At 46.7% G+C, this 13,898-nt stretch overlaps 1 protein-coding gene across 1 annotated transcript in view; it reads right to left on the bottom strand.

The window, feature by feature from the left end:
- Positions 1 to 220: 220 nt before the first annotated feature.
- The window catches only part of LOC141014391 (lethal(3)malignant brain tumor-like protein 4), a 15,130-nt gene continuing 1,452 nt past the window's right edge, over positions 221 to 13,898 (bottom strand). The window contains exons 3-18 of the mRNA XM_073488137.1: positions 13,064 to 13,149; positions 10,592 to 10,696; positions 10,031 to 10,166; positions 9,857 to 9,948; positions 9,282 to 9,424; positions 8,311 to 8,387; positions 8,104 to 8,189; positions 7,544 to 7,654; positions 7,343 to 7,457; positions 7,076 to 7,175; positions 6,356 to 6,484; positions 6,063 to 6,134; positions 4,630 to 4,703; positions 2,050 to 2,210; positions 1,875 to 1,937; positions 221 to 1,790 (exon numbers count right to left, since the gene is read on the bottom strand). Coding sequence (XP_073344238.1) covers positions 1,287 to 1,790; positions 1,875 to 1,937; positions 2,050 to 2,210; positions 4,630 to 4,703; positions 6,063 to 6,134; positions 6,356 to 6,484; positions 7,076 to 7,175; positions 7,343 to 7,457; positions 7,544 to 7,654; positions 8,104 to 8,189; positions 8,311 to 8,387; positions 9,282 to 9,424; positions 9,857 to 9,948; positions 10,031 to 10,166; positions 10,592 to 10,696; positions 13,064 to 13,149 — 2,054 coding nt within the window. The 3' untranslated portion in view covers positions 221 to 1,286. The remainder of the gene's footprint in view (positions 1,791 to 1,874; positions 1,938 to 2,049; positions 2,211 to 4,629; positions 4,704 to 6,062; positions 6,135 to 6,355; positions 6,485 to 7,075; positions 7,176 to 7,342; positions 7,458 to 7,543; positions 7,655 to 8,103; positions 8,190 to 8,310; positions 8,388 to 9,281; positions 9,425 to 9,856; positions 9,949 to 10,030; positions 10,167 to 10,591; positions 10,697 to 13,063; positions 13,150 to 13,898) is intronic.

Raw genomic sequence — 13,898 nt, 5'->3', positions numbered from 1 at the left:
TTGTGTGTGTGCGTGTGTCTGTGTCTGTTTGTGTGTGTGTCTGTGTGCGTGTGTGTGTGTGTGTGTGTGTCTGTCACTGTCAAATCATTGTTGCTAATCTGACACTAATGCTATTCTGATAGATGCTAACAGGCTAACACCAACATAGTTCCTGTTTGTGAACCAATCAGATGACAGAAACAGATTTCTAAATGGATTTATGGAGCACAGAACAAAGAAGTCAGATCAGAAACTTTATTGATCTCATCCAACACTGACAGAAATAAAACATCAGCGGATTGTTGCAAACATTAAAACAAGCTGGACCTGAGGGAGCTGTGACATCACAGTGACATCAGCAGGTAGGAGGAGTCAGAGCGAACTCAGCAGGACTGACACACAGGAATACAAATATATATACTCATATATAAACTTTATAATAGAAATCTATAGATACAGCAGAGACTCTGAAGAACACTAGAGAGAATAAAATTATAAATATAAACTTATTATTCAAAATTACTTCAAAGCTCATGTCAGCCACTTTCCACAAACTGACCAATCACAGCAGAGGAGGCAGGACTTTTGGATGATGTCATGTTTCCACGTGGAGTGAAGTGACGAGCCTTCATCAAACAAAACAAAGTCCAAAGAGTAAAATCCTGAGAGTTGTTCAGGTGGAAATGACATCATTACAGTGGAGGCGGAGCCACAGTGTGATGTCATCAAGTGTTTCCTGTTTCAGTCCTGTGTGATGTTTATTAACGAGCCCTTACATTAATTAAAAACAGCTGAAACTGATCAGAAGGTTTCTTGTTATATAAAATGTGTTAATTGTGATTTAATATTATTCTCATGACACCTTTAACTCTTAATGATCTTTTAACTGTCATAATAAAATGTTTTCAGATATTATAGAAAATGTAGAAAACTGATCTCAACTTTAAACTTTTTATGTGTCTTTTTTTATAAGGAGCCAATCAGCTGTCAGCAGCCATGTTGTCTCCAGGAGGTTTTAGAAAAAAAGGAAAATTAAAGACTTTTTCTTCTCAGATGGTTTTTGGTCACAGAGGAAACGATATGTCCACTGTCATCACAGCAGGTGTGTTGTTTAGGACTCAACATCCCAGAATCCTTTGCACACTGGGGCTGGTTTTGGTTCAGTCACCTGCAGACCTGTAGGAGCCTGAAATGGAGTTCAGGTGCATCATGAGGTCACAAGACCCACACCTGAGCATCTGAGTGATGATTGGATGAAAGATGGGAGTTCACGTTGGGTCGTCAATCAGGTATCTGGGTTGGTTCGGTCACGATTTGTCTGTGTTGGTATCCTCTGTGTGTGATTGGTTCTTGTCCTCTGTGTGTGATTGGTTCTTGTCCTCTGCGTGTGATTGGTTCTTGTCCTCTGTGTGTGATTGGTTCTTGTCCTCTGCGTGTGATTGGTTCTTGTCCTCTGCGTGTGATTGGTTCTTGTCCTCTTCCTGGGATTGAGTCCTATCCTGAGTGTGTGATTGCCTCCTGTCCTGAGCATGTGATTGGCTCCTGTCCTGAGCATGTGATAGGCTCCTGTCCTGAGCATGTGATTGGCTCCTGTCCTGAGCATGTGATTGGCTCCTGTCCTGAGCATGTGATTGGCTCCTGTCCTGAGCATGTGATTGGTTCCTGTCCTGAGCATGTGATTGGCTCCTGTCCTTGGCGTGTTTGAACATCAGGATGGAGTTGTAGATTTTGAGGGCAGGACCAAGTTTGATTGACATGATCCTGACGATGTCCCGTTGGGTGAGGAGGAGGAAGGCCCGGCCATCGATTTGCTAGACAGAGAGAGGCAGGAACCAATCAGATCACAGCATGTTGAATGCATCATAAAATCTACAGCAGCTGATTGGTCGCCTCACCTCGTCCCTGAAGTGCTTGGCCTGATCCTCACAGCCGGGAAGAGACTCAACGAAATCTGACACCTGCAGAGAGACAGACAGGTCAGAGAGACAGACAGAGAGGACAGTGAGACAGAGAGAGAGAGAGAGAGAGAGACAGGTCAGAGAAAGAGAGACAGGTCAGAGACCTACTGACCTGCTGGACGCTCCAGTGCTGGACGGCGTCGGCGTGGACTCGGGCCACGCCAGGCAGCAGTTTGCGGTGTTGCTCCCAGCAGAGCGACAGGTCGCGACCAGGCTGTGCTGACATGGCCGACAGGAAGACAGACTGATGGAGGGCGGCCTGCAAACTGGACTCTGCTCGAGACACAGACAGGTCAGAGAGAGACAGACAGATCAGAGACAACATATATGTACCCAATATGTATCAACATGCCACAGCCTGAGGGACAGTGAGTGACCGACACACACACACACACACACACACACACACACTGTATATATAATTAATGTAAATCAATCTTGGTGTTGTGTTTGTGTTGTTATTTGTTGTGTTCTGTCCGAGTGTTTGGACGAGTTGTGTTTTGATGCTTTGGCAACATAAAACCTCTTTGAACTGAACTGAACTGAATCTAATTGAATTGACAACAGATGTGAAGGTGCAGGTGGAGGACTCTCTCCACCTGCCGTGTGGTCCTGGTCCAGACATGTTCAGCTTCAGATCAGAACCAGGACCATCAGGACTCTCCTGACTCTAACTGTGGAGGAGAGTGGGTCCAGATCCAGACCTGCTGGAGGACTAAACACCTGGAGTCTCATCAGGTTCTGATCCGGAGCCGTTCACCGACGGGAGGAGAGCTCAGAGTTACTTTTGAACTTGTGGGATTAAAAAGTGGATTTATCTTCACTCCTGTTTATCAGCCTGACTGCAGCAGTGATCCGGAGGTGACCTCCACTGTCGGGTGGTTCTGTTCTGTAATGTTGACTGCTGACTGGAGCTGGAGGGGAAATGGACTTTACTTCATGAAGGTAACGTTACAGAGAGGAGACAGAGAACCAGAACCAGAACCAGAGTCTCTGCTGAGTGCTGACTTCACTCAGAGCTTCACCTCAACTCTCTGATGTGTTAAAGTTTTCTTCTCGTTGTGTTTGGTCTCGCTCTCAGACTTCCTTCCTCTCTCTCTGACTCTCTCCTGAAGTTACAGCCACAGACGACCAGATGAAACTCAGCGTCACCTCGAGGACACTGGAGGATTTCTCTGCTTTAACTTTGTTGGAAACATTTGTGATGATGTGAGAACACAACTCAACAACATGCAGAACAAAGGTCCAGTTGTTTTAATGCAGAAATCTGACAGATTGTATCTTAAATGAACTCATAAACTGAGGAGCTCAGCCGGTTCTGTACATAATCAATAAGATGTATTATTATCTGACTGTATTGAATAAATGAAATAATAGAATACTCAAAGATCTTTGATCTTTATCCTTTGAGAAAACAATCTGCAGAGTAATCAGCTGATCAATTACTACTGATCATCAGTAGCGTGTGGTCCTGGTCCAGACATGTAGCAGTTTCAGATCAGAACCAGGACCCCCCCAGACCCAGATTCAACCAGAGCTCATTAAAATGTGACAAGACAGCAGAGACCTGTCTGTGGACTGAGAGTGAGACGGGCACCATGTGATCAATCAGCTGATGAGTGATCAGAAAGAGTCTGCTCCTCTTCAGACGAGAAAACTCAGAGGACAACCAACACAGCTGTTACCATGGAAACAGCCACTTCATCCGCCTGCTGTATCCATGGAAACATGATGAGATGGTGAGTGTGAGAGTCATTACATCATTAAACACCTGCAGTGTGTCCTGAACGCATCATGTGATGCTCCTGCTGTCACTGATGATGTCACCTCAACAGTTTACATGTAATCGGATCAAACGTGATCGGATCCATCTGCACGTGAATCAGTGTCGTCTTCTTTCAGTCCACAAGGAGGCACTGATGCACCTGAAGCTGTTTAACTGACAAAAACACCAGAAGAACAACTAGCTTTAGCTAACAGCTCTTCATAAGCTAACAGCTATCCATGAATTAATGTTAACTTATAAAACGTTGTGTTACTGTTCTGTTTACGTTAGCCCAGTTTCACACCAGAACCTCTTAGCCCTGTTTACATGCTTCTCAGGGGATAACCCCACAAACTCTAACTCTGCTCCACAGCAGGGCCAGCCCAGGGCTAAAGTCGGAAGTAGCCCACTTTGGAATGTGGGCTAACACCAACGCTTTCTTAGCCCAGGGCTAACAGCTCCCTTAGCATGGGGCTAAGGAGTTTCTAATAATGCTAATGGGCTAAGTGCAGTGTGACGTCAGCCCCTAGAGACACTTGTGAATGACACCTGATCCATCACTCAGCATGTTTCCACGCACACCTCAGTGCAGCTACAGCTACAGCTCGATCAGGCCGTTTAACTGGACTGCTGCCATCATGTAAACGTACGGACTGTGGATCACAGCCCTACGCGGCGTAGCGGGAATGTCTTTGGGCTGCTGTCGGTTCGTGCAGGGGTAGAAGTGGTCGTTGGGTTCTGTGCAGACTTGTGTGGTCCGTGCAGGTTCAGGCCGGTCGTCCGGAGATTCATGTGCATTTTTTTGGAATTTGACTTCACACTGAATCCCCAGATGTCTGCTGGCTCATGTGAAATGCATTCTGGGAAACTTGTCTTTAATTACCTCCGAATAAAGCCGGAAGAGTGAGACCTCTTCAAGTACTGTACCTGGACTGAGGGCTCCGAGGTGAAGCTCCTCCTCTTCCACTTTCACACGGAGGAATTTGGTTGGCTGGGGCAGTCTGTGGGTGGAGCCAATTATGAGAGAGACAGAGAGACAGAACGTTATCTCGCCCTAAAAAGAGACGATGAAGAGCAGAACATCTCTCTGCTGTCAGAGATAGGAAGCAGAGACAGATGCTCACCAAGTACAGGCTCAGTGACCACAATCTGACCATCCAAACAGGAAGACGCAAACAATCACGGCAACAAAAGACAACACAACATGTGGTCGCTGCTGGACAGGTGAGGCTGAGACAGAGATGCACTTTCTCCTACAATGTAAAGCATTCAACGAAAGCAGGAACATTTATTTTAACAAGTTCAACTCTGTAATCTCAGAGTTCAAAGAGCTGAACCACCTCTCAACATTAAAATACTCCTGGGAGAAGGAGACAGGGCAACCTGCTGCCCAATATGTGTCACCATGCACACCTGAGACACACACACACACACACACACACACACACACCTGCTGCCCAATATGTGTCACCATGCACACCTGAGACACACACACACACACACACACACACACACACACACACACACTGTATATATAATTAATGTAAATCAATCTTGGTGTTGTGTTTGTGTTGTTATTTGTTGTGTTCTGTCCGAGTGTTTGGACGAGTTGTGTTTTGATGCTTTGGCAACATTGTTGTTAAACTTTCATGCCAATAAAGCTCCTTTGAATTTGAATTTGAATTTGAGAGAGAGACAGAGACAGAGAGTCTTTATTAAAGTAACATGTCCTCCTGTTGTTTTTATCTGCATGCACCTGTCCCTGTCCTCTCACCTGTCTCCCTCCTCAGAGTGTGTAAAACTTTTATTCTGAAATAATTTCCACTTCCTGCAGTGATGTCACAGACTGCAAGACATCCCTGAAGTCTCTGTCTGTCTTTATCTACGCTGTGAGAAGACGTCTACCTGTTTGTGTCTGATGATGAAGATGATGTGAATGATCTGACAGTAACCTGTCGTCCTCGACAACAGGAAGTTAAGTCAGTCGTCCCTTCAGCGAAACATGTCAAAGAAAAAGTCACAAAGCCACGTCGCGGCATCGTCATGGTAACATGATGTATCACAAAGTGCTGACCCGGTGACCTCAGGTGAGTCTGTGAGGAGTGTGAGCGACACCTCTGGTTTCATCTGCATCACTGTGTGTGTGTGTGTGTGTTATATAATGCAGCTTTATGTAACCTCCACAGATAATCTACTCACAACACACACACACCCACACACACTTCACATGATCCTGTCGTCTATTCTGAGCAGCAGAGAGACAGACAGGTCACTGTGAACAACATCATGTTTCACCTTCCAACAGCCAATCAGAGCACTGCTTCTTCACCTACAGTCAGCTGTCTGTCTGTCTGTCTCACCTGTCTGTCAGTCTTCTCTTGCCCAGAGGAAGCAGCAGAGTGTCATCTCTGGGCTCAGTCTTCACCTGAACACTGTTCACCAGACAGACAGGTAGAGAGACAGTGAGACAGGTAGAGAGACAGTGAGACAGATTAAACAGTGGTTCACAGTGACACAGAGCGCCCTCTGCTGTCTGCTGCTGGTATTAAAACAAGGTTTATATACAGATATGATCAAACATGACTTATACAGCCAGGACTGATGTGACTTTACATGAAGAATGAACTGAGTTTGTTTTCTACAGTGCGGTTACCTGTCTGACTGGTTGCCATGGTGATATACGGTGACAGGTACGAGGGTGACGACTCGCTCTCCTCCCAGCCTATCAGGAAGCACCACCTCTTTACGCATATTAATGTCTGAGTACGGACAGCCGAAGGAACTGTGCGAGACACACACAACACAACCATGACTCTACAAACACACAATGACTCAGGAAAATCTGACTTCACTCAACAAAACAGACACATGACTCAGGAAACAGAAAACATGACTCAGGAAACAGAAAACATGACTCAGGAAACAGAAAACATGACTCAGGAAACAGAAAACATGACTCAGGAAACTGAAAACATGACTCAGGAAAATGAAAACATGACTCAGGAAACAGAAAACATGACTCAGGAAACTGAAAACATGACTCAGGAAAATGAAAACATGACTCAGGAAACAGAAAACATGACTCAGGAAAATGAAAACATGACTCAGGAAACAGAAAACATGACTCAGGAAAATGAAAACATGACTCAGGAAACTGAAAACATGACTCAGGAAACTGAAAACATGACTCAGGAAACAGACACATGACTCACGAAACAAAAAACATGACTCAGGAAACTGAAAACATGACTCAGGAAACAGAAAACATGACTCAGGAAAATGAAAACATGACTCAGGAAACAGACACATGACTCACGAAACAAAAAACATGACTCGGGAAACAGGAAACATGGGTAAAATGAGTCATGGTTACCTGTGGTGTCCGGTGTATTTGGCTCCTTTAATGTGTCCGACTCCTCTGCAGCCTGGAGTCGGACACACCCCCTGAGAGGGGGAGGACAAGGGGGAGGAACCTGTCTCACACACAGAGGGAGCACTGTTAGGATGACTATGAGGTCAATCTGTCTTTACCTGTCTGTCTGACCTATCTGTGTCTCTGTGACCTGTCTCTCTAAACTGTCTTTGTCTATGTGACCTGTCTGTCTGACCTGTCTGTCTCTCAGTGACCTGTCTGTCTGACCTGGGGGTGGCTCCAGTGGGTGTCCCGTGCGTTGACACCAGCCGACAGGATGGAGATCATAGAGGTCGCTGTCACACCAGACGTCAAACTGCTCCGACCAGCCGTCATAATGCACCTGCAGGTACACACGCCTGATTACATCATCACATACTGTATGACATCACACAGGTACACACAAGTAGAAAGACAGGTAGACAGTACCTTCACCCGGTAATCATCTGTATCTGTTATTGTGGCAACGCGGATCAACATGGGATTCCTCCTGTCGACCGCCTCCAGCTTGTGGTTCACCTGGAAACCATGTGGCGCTCTCTGATTGGACAGATGTGACACACCTGTTAGTCCTAACTCCTTATTTCCTTCCCTACCTCATGTTTCCTTCTCTACCTCCTTGTTTCCTTCTTCACCTCCTTGCATCCTTCTCTACCTCCTTGTTTCCTTCTCTACCTCATGTTTCCTTCTCTACCTCCTTGTTTCCTTCTTCACCTCCTTGCATCCTTCTCTACCTCCTTGTTTCCTTCTCTACCGCCTTGTTTCCTTCTTCACCTCCTTGCATCCTTCTCTACCTCCTTGCATCCTTCCCTACCTCCTTGCATCCTTCCCTACCTCCTTGCATCCTTCCCTACCTCCTTGCATCCTTCCCTACCTCCTTGCATCCTTCCCTACCTCCTTGCTTCCTTCTCTACCTCCTTGCATCCTTCCCTACCTCCTTGCATCCTTCTCTACCTCCTTGCTTCCTTCTCTACCTCCTAGTTCCTCACCAGTGTGAAGACTGATCTGGGAGCAGCAGTAGAACCAGTTTCCTGCAGGTAGTCCTCCCACAGGAAGTTCTCTGGGTTGGGATGACCTGAAAGACAAAAGTACCATCTAACTAGGAGTACTCAGAGTATTCAGAGTATCGAGAGTACTCTGATTACTACAGCAAACACTACAGAGTACTCTGATTACTACAGAGAGTATGCGAGTACCCTGTGGAGCAGTCAGAGGTCGTCCTTGTTCTTCACACCAGCCCACAGGATGGATGTACGGACTGCTGCTGTCACACCTGATCGATCAATACAACAGTCAATACATCAACACAACAATACTGATAATCAATAAGTATTGATCTTGTGTAGAACCTTCAGTGTGATACAACTGCAGCTCCACCTGCTGGCAAACATCACAACTACACCCTTTACTGCAAATACAACCCTGTGGTACAACAAATACTACCACTGTGTACTAATACTATTAATACTACTGCTAATACTAGTACTACTACAAATACTACCACTGCGTACTAATACTTTTAATACTACTACAAATACTACAAATACTACCACAGTGTACTACTACTATTAATACTACTGCTAATACTAGTACTACTACAAATACTACAAATACTACCACTGTGTACAAATACTATTAATACTACTCTCTGCCCTGTCTGTCTGTCACCTGTCTGTCTGTCACCTGTCTCTCTTTGACCTGTATCTCTAACCTGTCTCTCTGACCTGTCTGTCTGTCACCTGTCTGTCTGCCACCTGTCTCTCTGACCTGTCTGTCTGTCACATGTCTGTCTCTGACCTGTCTCTCTGACCTGTCTGTCTGTCACATGTCTGTCTCTGACCTGTCTCTCTGACCTGTCTGTTTGTCATCTGTCCATCTGTCACCTGTCTGTCTGTCACATGTCTGTCTCTGACCTGTCTGCCTGACCTGTCTCTCTGCCACCTGTCTGTCTGTCACCTGTCTGTCTCTGACCTGTCTCTCTGATCTTTCTGTCTCTGACCTGTCTGCCTGACCTGTCTGTCTGTAACCTGTCTGCCTGACCTGTCTGCCTGACCTGTCTGTCTGTCACCTGTCTGTCTCTGACCTGTCTCTCTGATCTTTCTGTCTCTGACCTGTCTGCCTGACCTGTCTGTCTGTAACCTGTCTGTCTGTGACCTGTCTGTCTCACCAGTAGTCGTACGTGTCGTCCCAGTTGTCGAAGTGAACCAGGAAGTGGTCATCGATGACATCAGTGACTGAGGCGACGCAGACGAGCCCGGGGTTCTTCCTGTCGACCGCCTCCAACTTCATCCCCACCTTGAACCCACAGCTCTGAGAGACAGACAGGCAGAGAGACAGACAAGTGTATACTGACTCTAGTGCGACAGGTGAACAGAAAGACAGGTGAACAGACAGGTGAGCAGACAGACAGGTGAACAGACAGACAGGTGTACAGAGAGGTGAACAGACTGACAGGTGTATACTGACTGCAGTGCAACAGATGAACAGACAGAAAGGTGAGCAGACAGACAGGTGAACAGACAAACAGGTGTATACTGACTGCAGTGCAACAGATGAACAGACAGAAAGGTGAACAGACAGACAGGTGAACAGACAGACAGGTGAACAGACAAACAGGTGTATACTGACTGCAGTGTGACAGGTGAACAGACAGACAGGTGAACAGACAAACAGGTGTATACTGACTGCAGTGTGACAGGTGAACAGACAGACAGGTGAACAGACAAACAGGTGTATACTGACTGCAGTGTGACAGGTGAAAAGGGTCGGAGGAGCAGCATGAGAGCCGGAGGACTGAAGGTAGAGCGACCAATCAAAATCTGTCTCACTGAGACCTGTGGAGAGAGACAGACAGGTAGAGTGTTGTCACCTGTGTCAGGTGGTTACCTGTGAGGGGGCGGGGCTACCTGTGCTTACCTTTGGGTGGGTGGAGCTTGTGGTTGTTGTCTTTACACCAGCCTGCCGGTCGGATGTTTGCTGAGTCTGCATTTACCCAGAAATCATAGCATTCTGAGTACCCGTCGATATGGAGACGGAGTCGACAGCCAATCACCTGACAGAGAGAGACAGGAGACTCACCTGAACAGCCTCAGAGGGGGGTGTGTGTGTGTGAATGTGTGTGTGTGTGTGTGTGTGTGTGTGTGTGTGTGTGTGTGTGTGCGTGTGTGTGTGTGCGTGTGTGAGTGTGTGTGTGTGTGTGTGTGTGTGTGTGCGTGTGTGTGTGAGTGTGTGCGTGTGTGAGTGTGTGTGTGTGTGTGTGTGCGTGTGTGAGTGTGTGTGTGTGTGTGTGTGTGTGTGTGCGAGTGTGTGTGTGTGTGTGTGTGTGTGTGTGTGCGTGTGTGAGTGTGTGTGTGTGTGTGTGTGAGTGTGCGTGTGTGTGTGTGAGTGTGTGTGTGTGTGTGTGTGTGTGTGTGCGTGTGTGAGTGTGTGTGTGTGTGTGTGAGTGTGTGTGAGTGAGTGTGTGTGTGTGTGTGTTACCTCGGCGACAGTCAGCACACAGAACATGGAGGCGTGCAGCGGGTCGACGCCCTCCAGCTTCATCCCAACTTTAAAACCAGTCCTCCTACTGGGAAAAGACTGGGACTGAGAGACAGACAGGTCAGAGAGAGAGAGAGACAGGTCAGAGAGAGAGAGAGACAGGTCAGAGAGAGAGAGACAGGTTAGAGAGAGAGAGAGAGACAGGTCAGAGAGAGAGAGACAGGTTAGAGAGAGAGAGAGAGACAGGTCAGAGAGAGAGAGAGACAGGTCAGAGAGAGAGAGAGAGAGAGAGAGAGAGAGACAGGTCAGAGAGAGAGAGAGAGACAGGTTAGAGAGAGAGAGAGAGACAGGTCAGATAGAGAGAGAGAGAGACAGGTCAGAGAGAGAGAGAGAGAGACAGGTTAGAGAGAGAGAGAGAGAGAGAGAGAGGGATCATCACTCCAATCTTTAAAAGCGGAAACAAATACGAGCCAGACAACTACAGAGGCATATGTGTCAGCAGCAACCTGGGGAAGTTATTCTGCAGCATCTTAAACAGCCGTCTGCAAAACTTCCTCAGTGAGCACAATGTCCTGAGCAAGAGTCAGATTGGTTTTACACCACAACACAGAACCAGCGACCACATCTACACCCTCCACACCCTCGTCCAGAAACACGTCCACCAGAACAAAAACACAGTCTTCTCTTGTTTTGTAGATTTCAAGAAAGCATTCGACTCAATTTGGCATCATGGTCTGTTTCTGACACTACTAGAAAAAGGTATTGGAGGAAAAACCTACGATATCATCAAAACAATGTACATAAATAATAAATGTGCTGTAAAAATTGGAATCATGGAAACAGACTTCTTCCCCCAAAGTAGAGGAGTGAAGCAGGGCTGCAGTCTGAGCCCCACCCTGTTTAACATCTACATCCAGGAATTGGCCAAATCCCTGGAAGAGTCCGATATCCCTGGTCTCACCCTCTCTGACATAGAAGTCAAATGCTTATTATTTGCAGATGACCTAATACTGCTCGCTCCATCAAAGGAGGCTCTACAAAAACAGCTAGATCACCTGCAAAAGTTCTGTCAGACCTGGGCCCTGACCGTTAACCTGGAAAAGACAAAAGTCATGGTCTTCCAGAAACGACCTAAGAGTCAGAAAAACCAACACCGGTTCCACCTGGACTCTACGGACACAGAACACACACAGCTACACATGTTTAGGACTAAACATCACATCGACGGGAAACTTCCATCTGGCCATTAAAGATCTCCGAGACAAGAGCAGAAGAGCTTTCTGGACTATAAAAACATCCTCAAACAGACGTACCTGTCAAAATCTGGATCAGAATATTTCAATCCATAATTGAACCAATCTTATTGTACGGCAGTGAAGTGTGGGGCCCTCTCAGGAACCAAGACTTTGAAAAATGGGACAAACACCCAATGGAAAGCTGCACACAGAGATCTGCAAAGCTTCCTCAAAGTCCACAGGAACTCCCCCAACAACGGATGCACAGCTGAATTAGGCCAATTTCCCCTGTTGGATCCAAAAAAGAGCTATAAAATTCTACCAACACCTCAAAGCCAGCGAGCCCGGCTCCACCACTACAAAGCCCTACAATGCCAAGAGGAGAGAAGACAGGAGTCCCCTCAGCCAGCTGGTCCAGAGGCTCAGCTCCAACAGCACCGGGCACCAAGACCGCCCTCACACAATCCGGCCCCGCCAAATTATAGCAAAGAAAAAGACAATTACATCAACTATTGGACATCTGCAACCAAACCCAAAGCAAACTCCAATGCTGTTTGGCCCTAAACACACAATACTCCCTGCAGATTATCTGAGCTCTGTAACCGACCCGACACTGAGGAAAACGTTGACTATGTAGACTCAGCAGCCACAGCCGGGCCTGAGAGAGCGGCCGGCACAGACAGACGTGGCTGCCCAGAGAGGAGCGGCTGTGTCGGCTCGGTCCACACAGACACTTCCTGCTGCACTGACACATACACAGACATCAGAACCAGCTCTACACCAACATCATACACAGAAGCCCAAACTTCAGCAAACTCTCAGAGCAAGAAAACATACAACATCTACTGGGAGAGAAAAGTGCCGCTGCTGCAGATGCAGCAGAAGAAGAGAAGCTGCCAACACCTGACATGATCTCCTCCACTTACCTGCACACTGATACGCACATACACACACACACACACACACACACACACACACACTTTCCTTTATTTATTTTTTTTTAATTATTATTAATTATTTATTATCTATGCATTCTTTTTCTGTAGTCCTAACGCTTTGGCAATATTGTAAAACACAGTCATGCCAATAAAGCTTGTTGAATGGAATTGAGACAGGTCAGAGACAGAGACAGGTCAGAGAGAGAGACAGGTCAGAGAGAGAGACAGGTCAGAGGGACATCTGATGCAAAGTGACAACAGTCTGTGTGTGTGTGTGTGTGTGTGTGTGTGTGTGTTACCTGTGTAAACAGTGACAGAGGAGCAGCTTCAGCTTTCTGTTCATTCAGGTACTGCTGCCACGACCAGGACCGCCTCTTTACACTCACTGAACACACACACACACACACACACACACACACACACATAGGGTCACCATGTGAACTAGCTAACTGCTAACATGCTAATATGTTGTTTATCTGTTGCCATAGTGACGTGCACATCAGAAAGTCCTGCTCTCTGATTGGCTGTCAGCTGTCTGATTGTTACTTCATGGCACCTGCAACCTCCTTAAGGACCCTGGAACTTCTTCAAGGACCCTGGAACTTCTTCAAGGACCCAGAATCATTCAGGACTGCTCTGGGGTCTCATTTAGAGAATCCACACTAAATGTTTGCATATGTACAAATGAGGACATGTGGTACGCCAAATATTCAGATGTATAAAACCTGCCGTACGCCCAGCGATGTGCAGTTTCCTTTAATTAATCCCAAATCAACGCAGAAATATGCTCACGTGGCTCCGCCCCCTCTCCACACATACAAAGCGCCTCATGAATATTAATGCTGGAGATGAGCCGCTGGTCGACGGTTGGTCACAGTGAATCACGGCCACGACGAGAGAAAGATGAAGAAAATACACGTCTGCCCAGAGGACGAGCTGTTGGTTGGTGAGGTTACAAAGCACATGTTGTAAACATTCACAGTGACGGTCCGTGCAGCACACACACGAGCAGCACCGCAGAATTTATACTGTACAGCGATCAGACTGACTGGTCCAGAATGACGACCAGTGTTAACCACGACACTACGGTGTATTTTAAAGTGGAAGTTTGATACATGAACACAATTTATTTAT

The sequence above is a fragment of the Pagrus major genome, chromosome 19 (assembly GCF_040436345.1).
Source record: "Pagrus major chromosome 19, Pma_NU_1.0".
Classification (NCBI taxonomy): domain Eukaryota; kingdom Metazoa; phylum Chordata; class Actinopteri; order Spariformes; family Sparidae; genus Pagrus; species Pagrus major.
The sequence above is the reverse complement of the archived record's forward strand: the minus strand, read 5'-3'. Positions and strand labels throughout refer to the sequence as shown.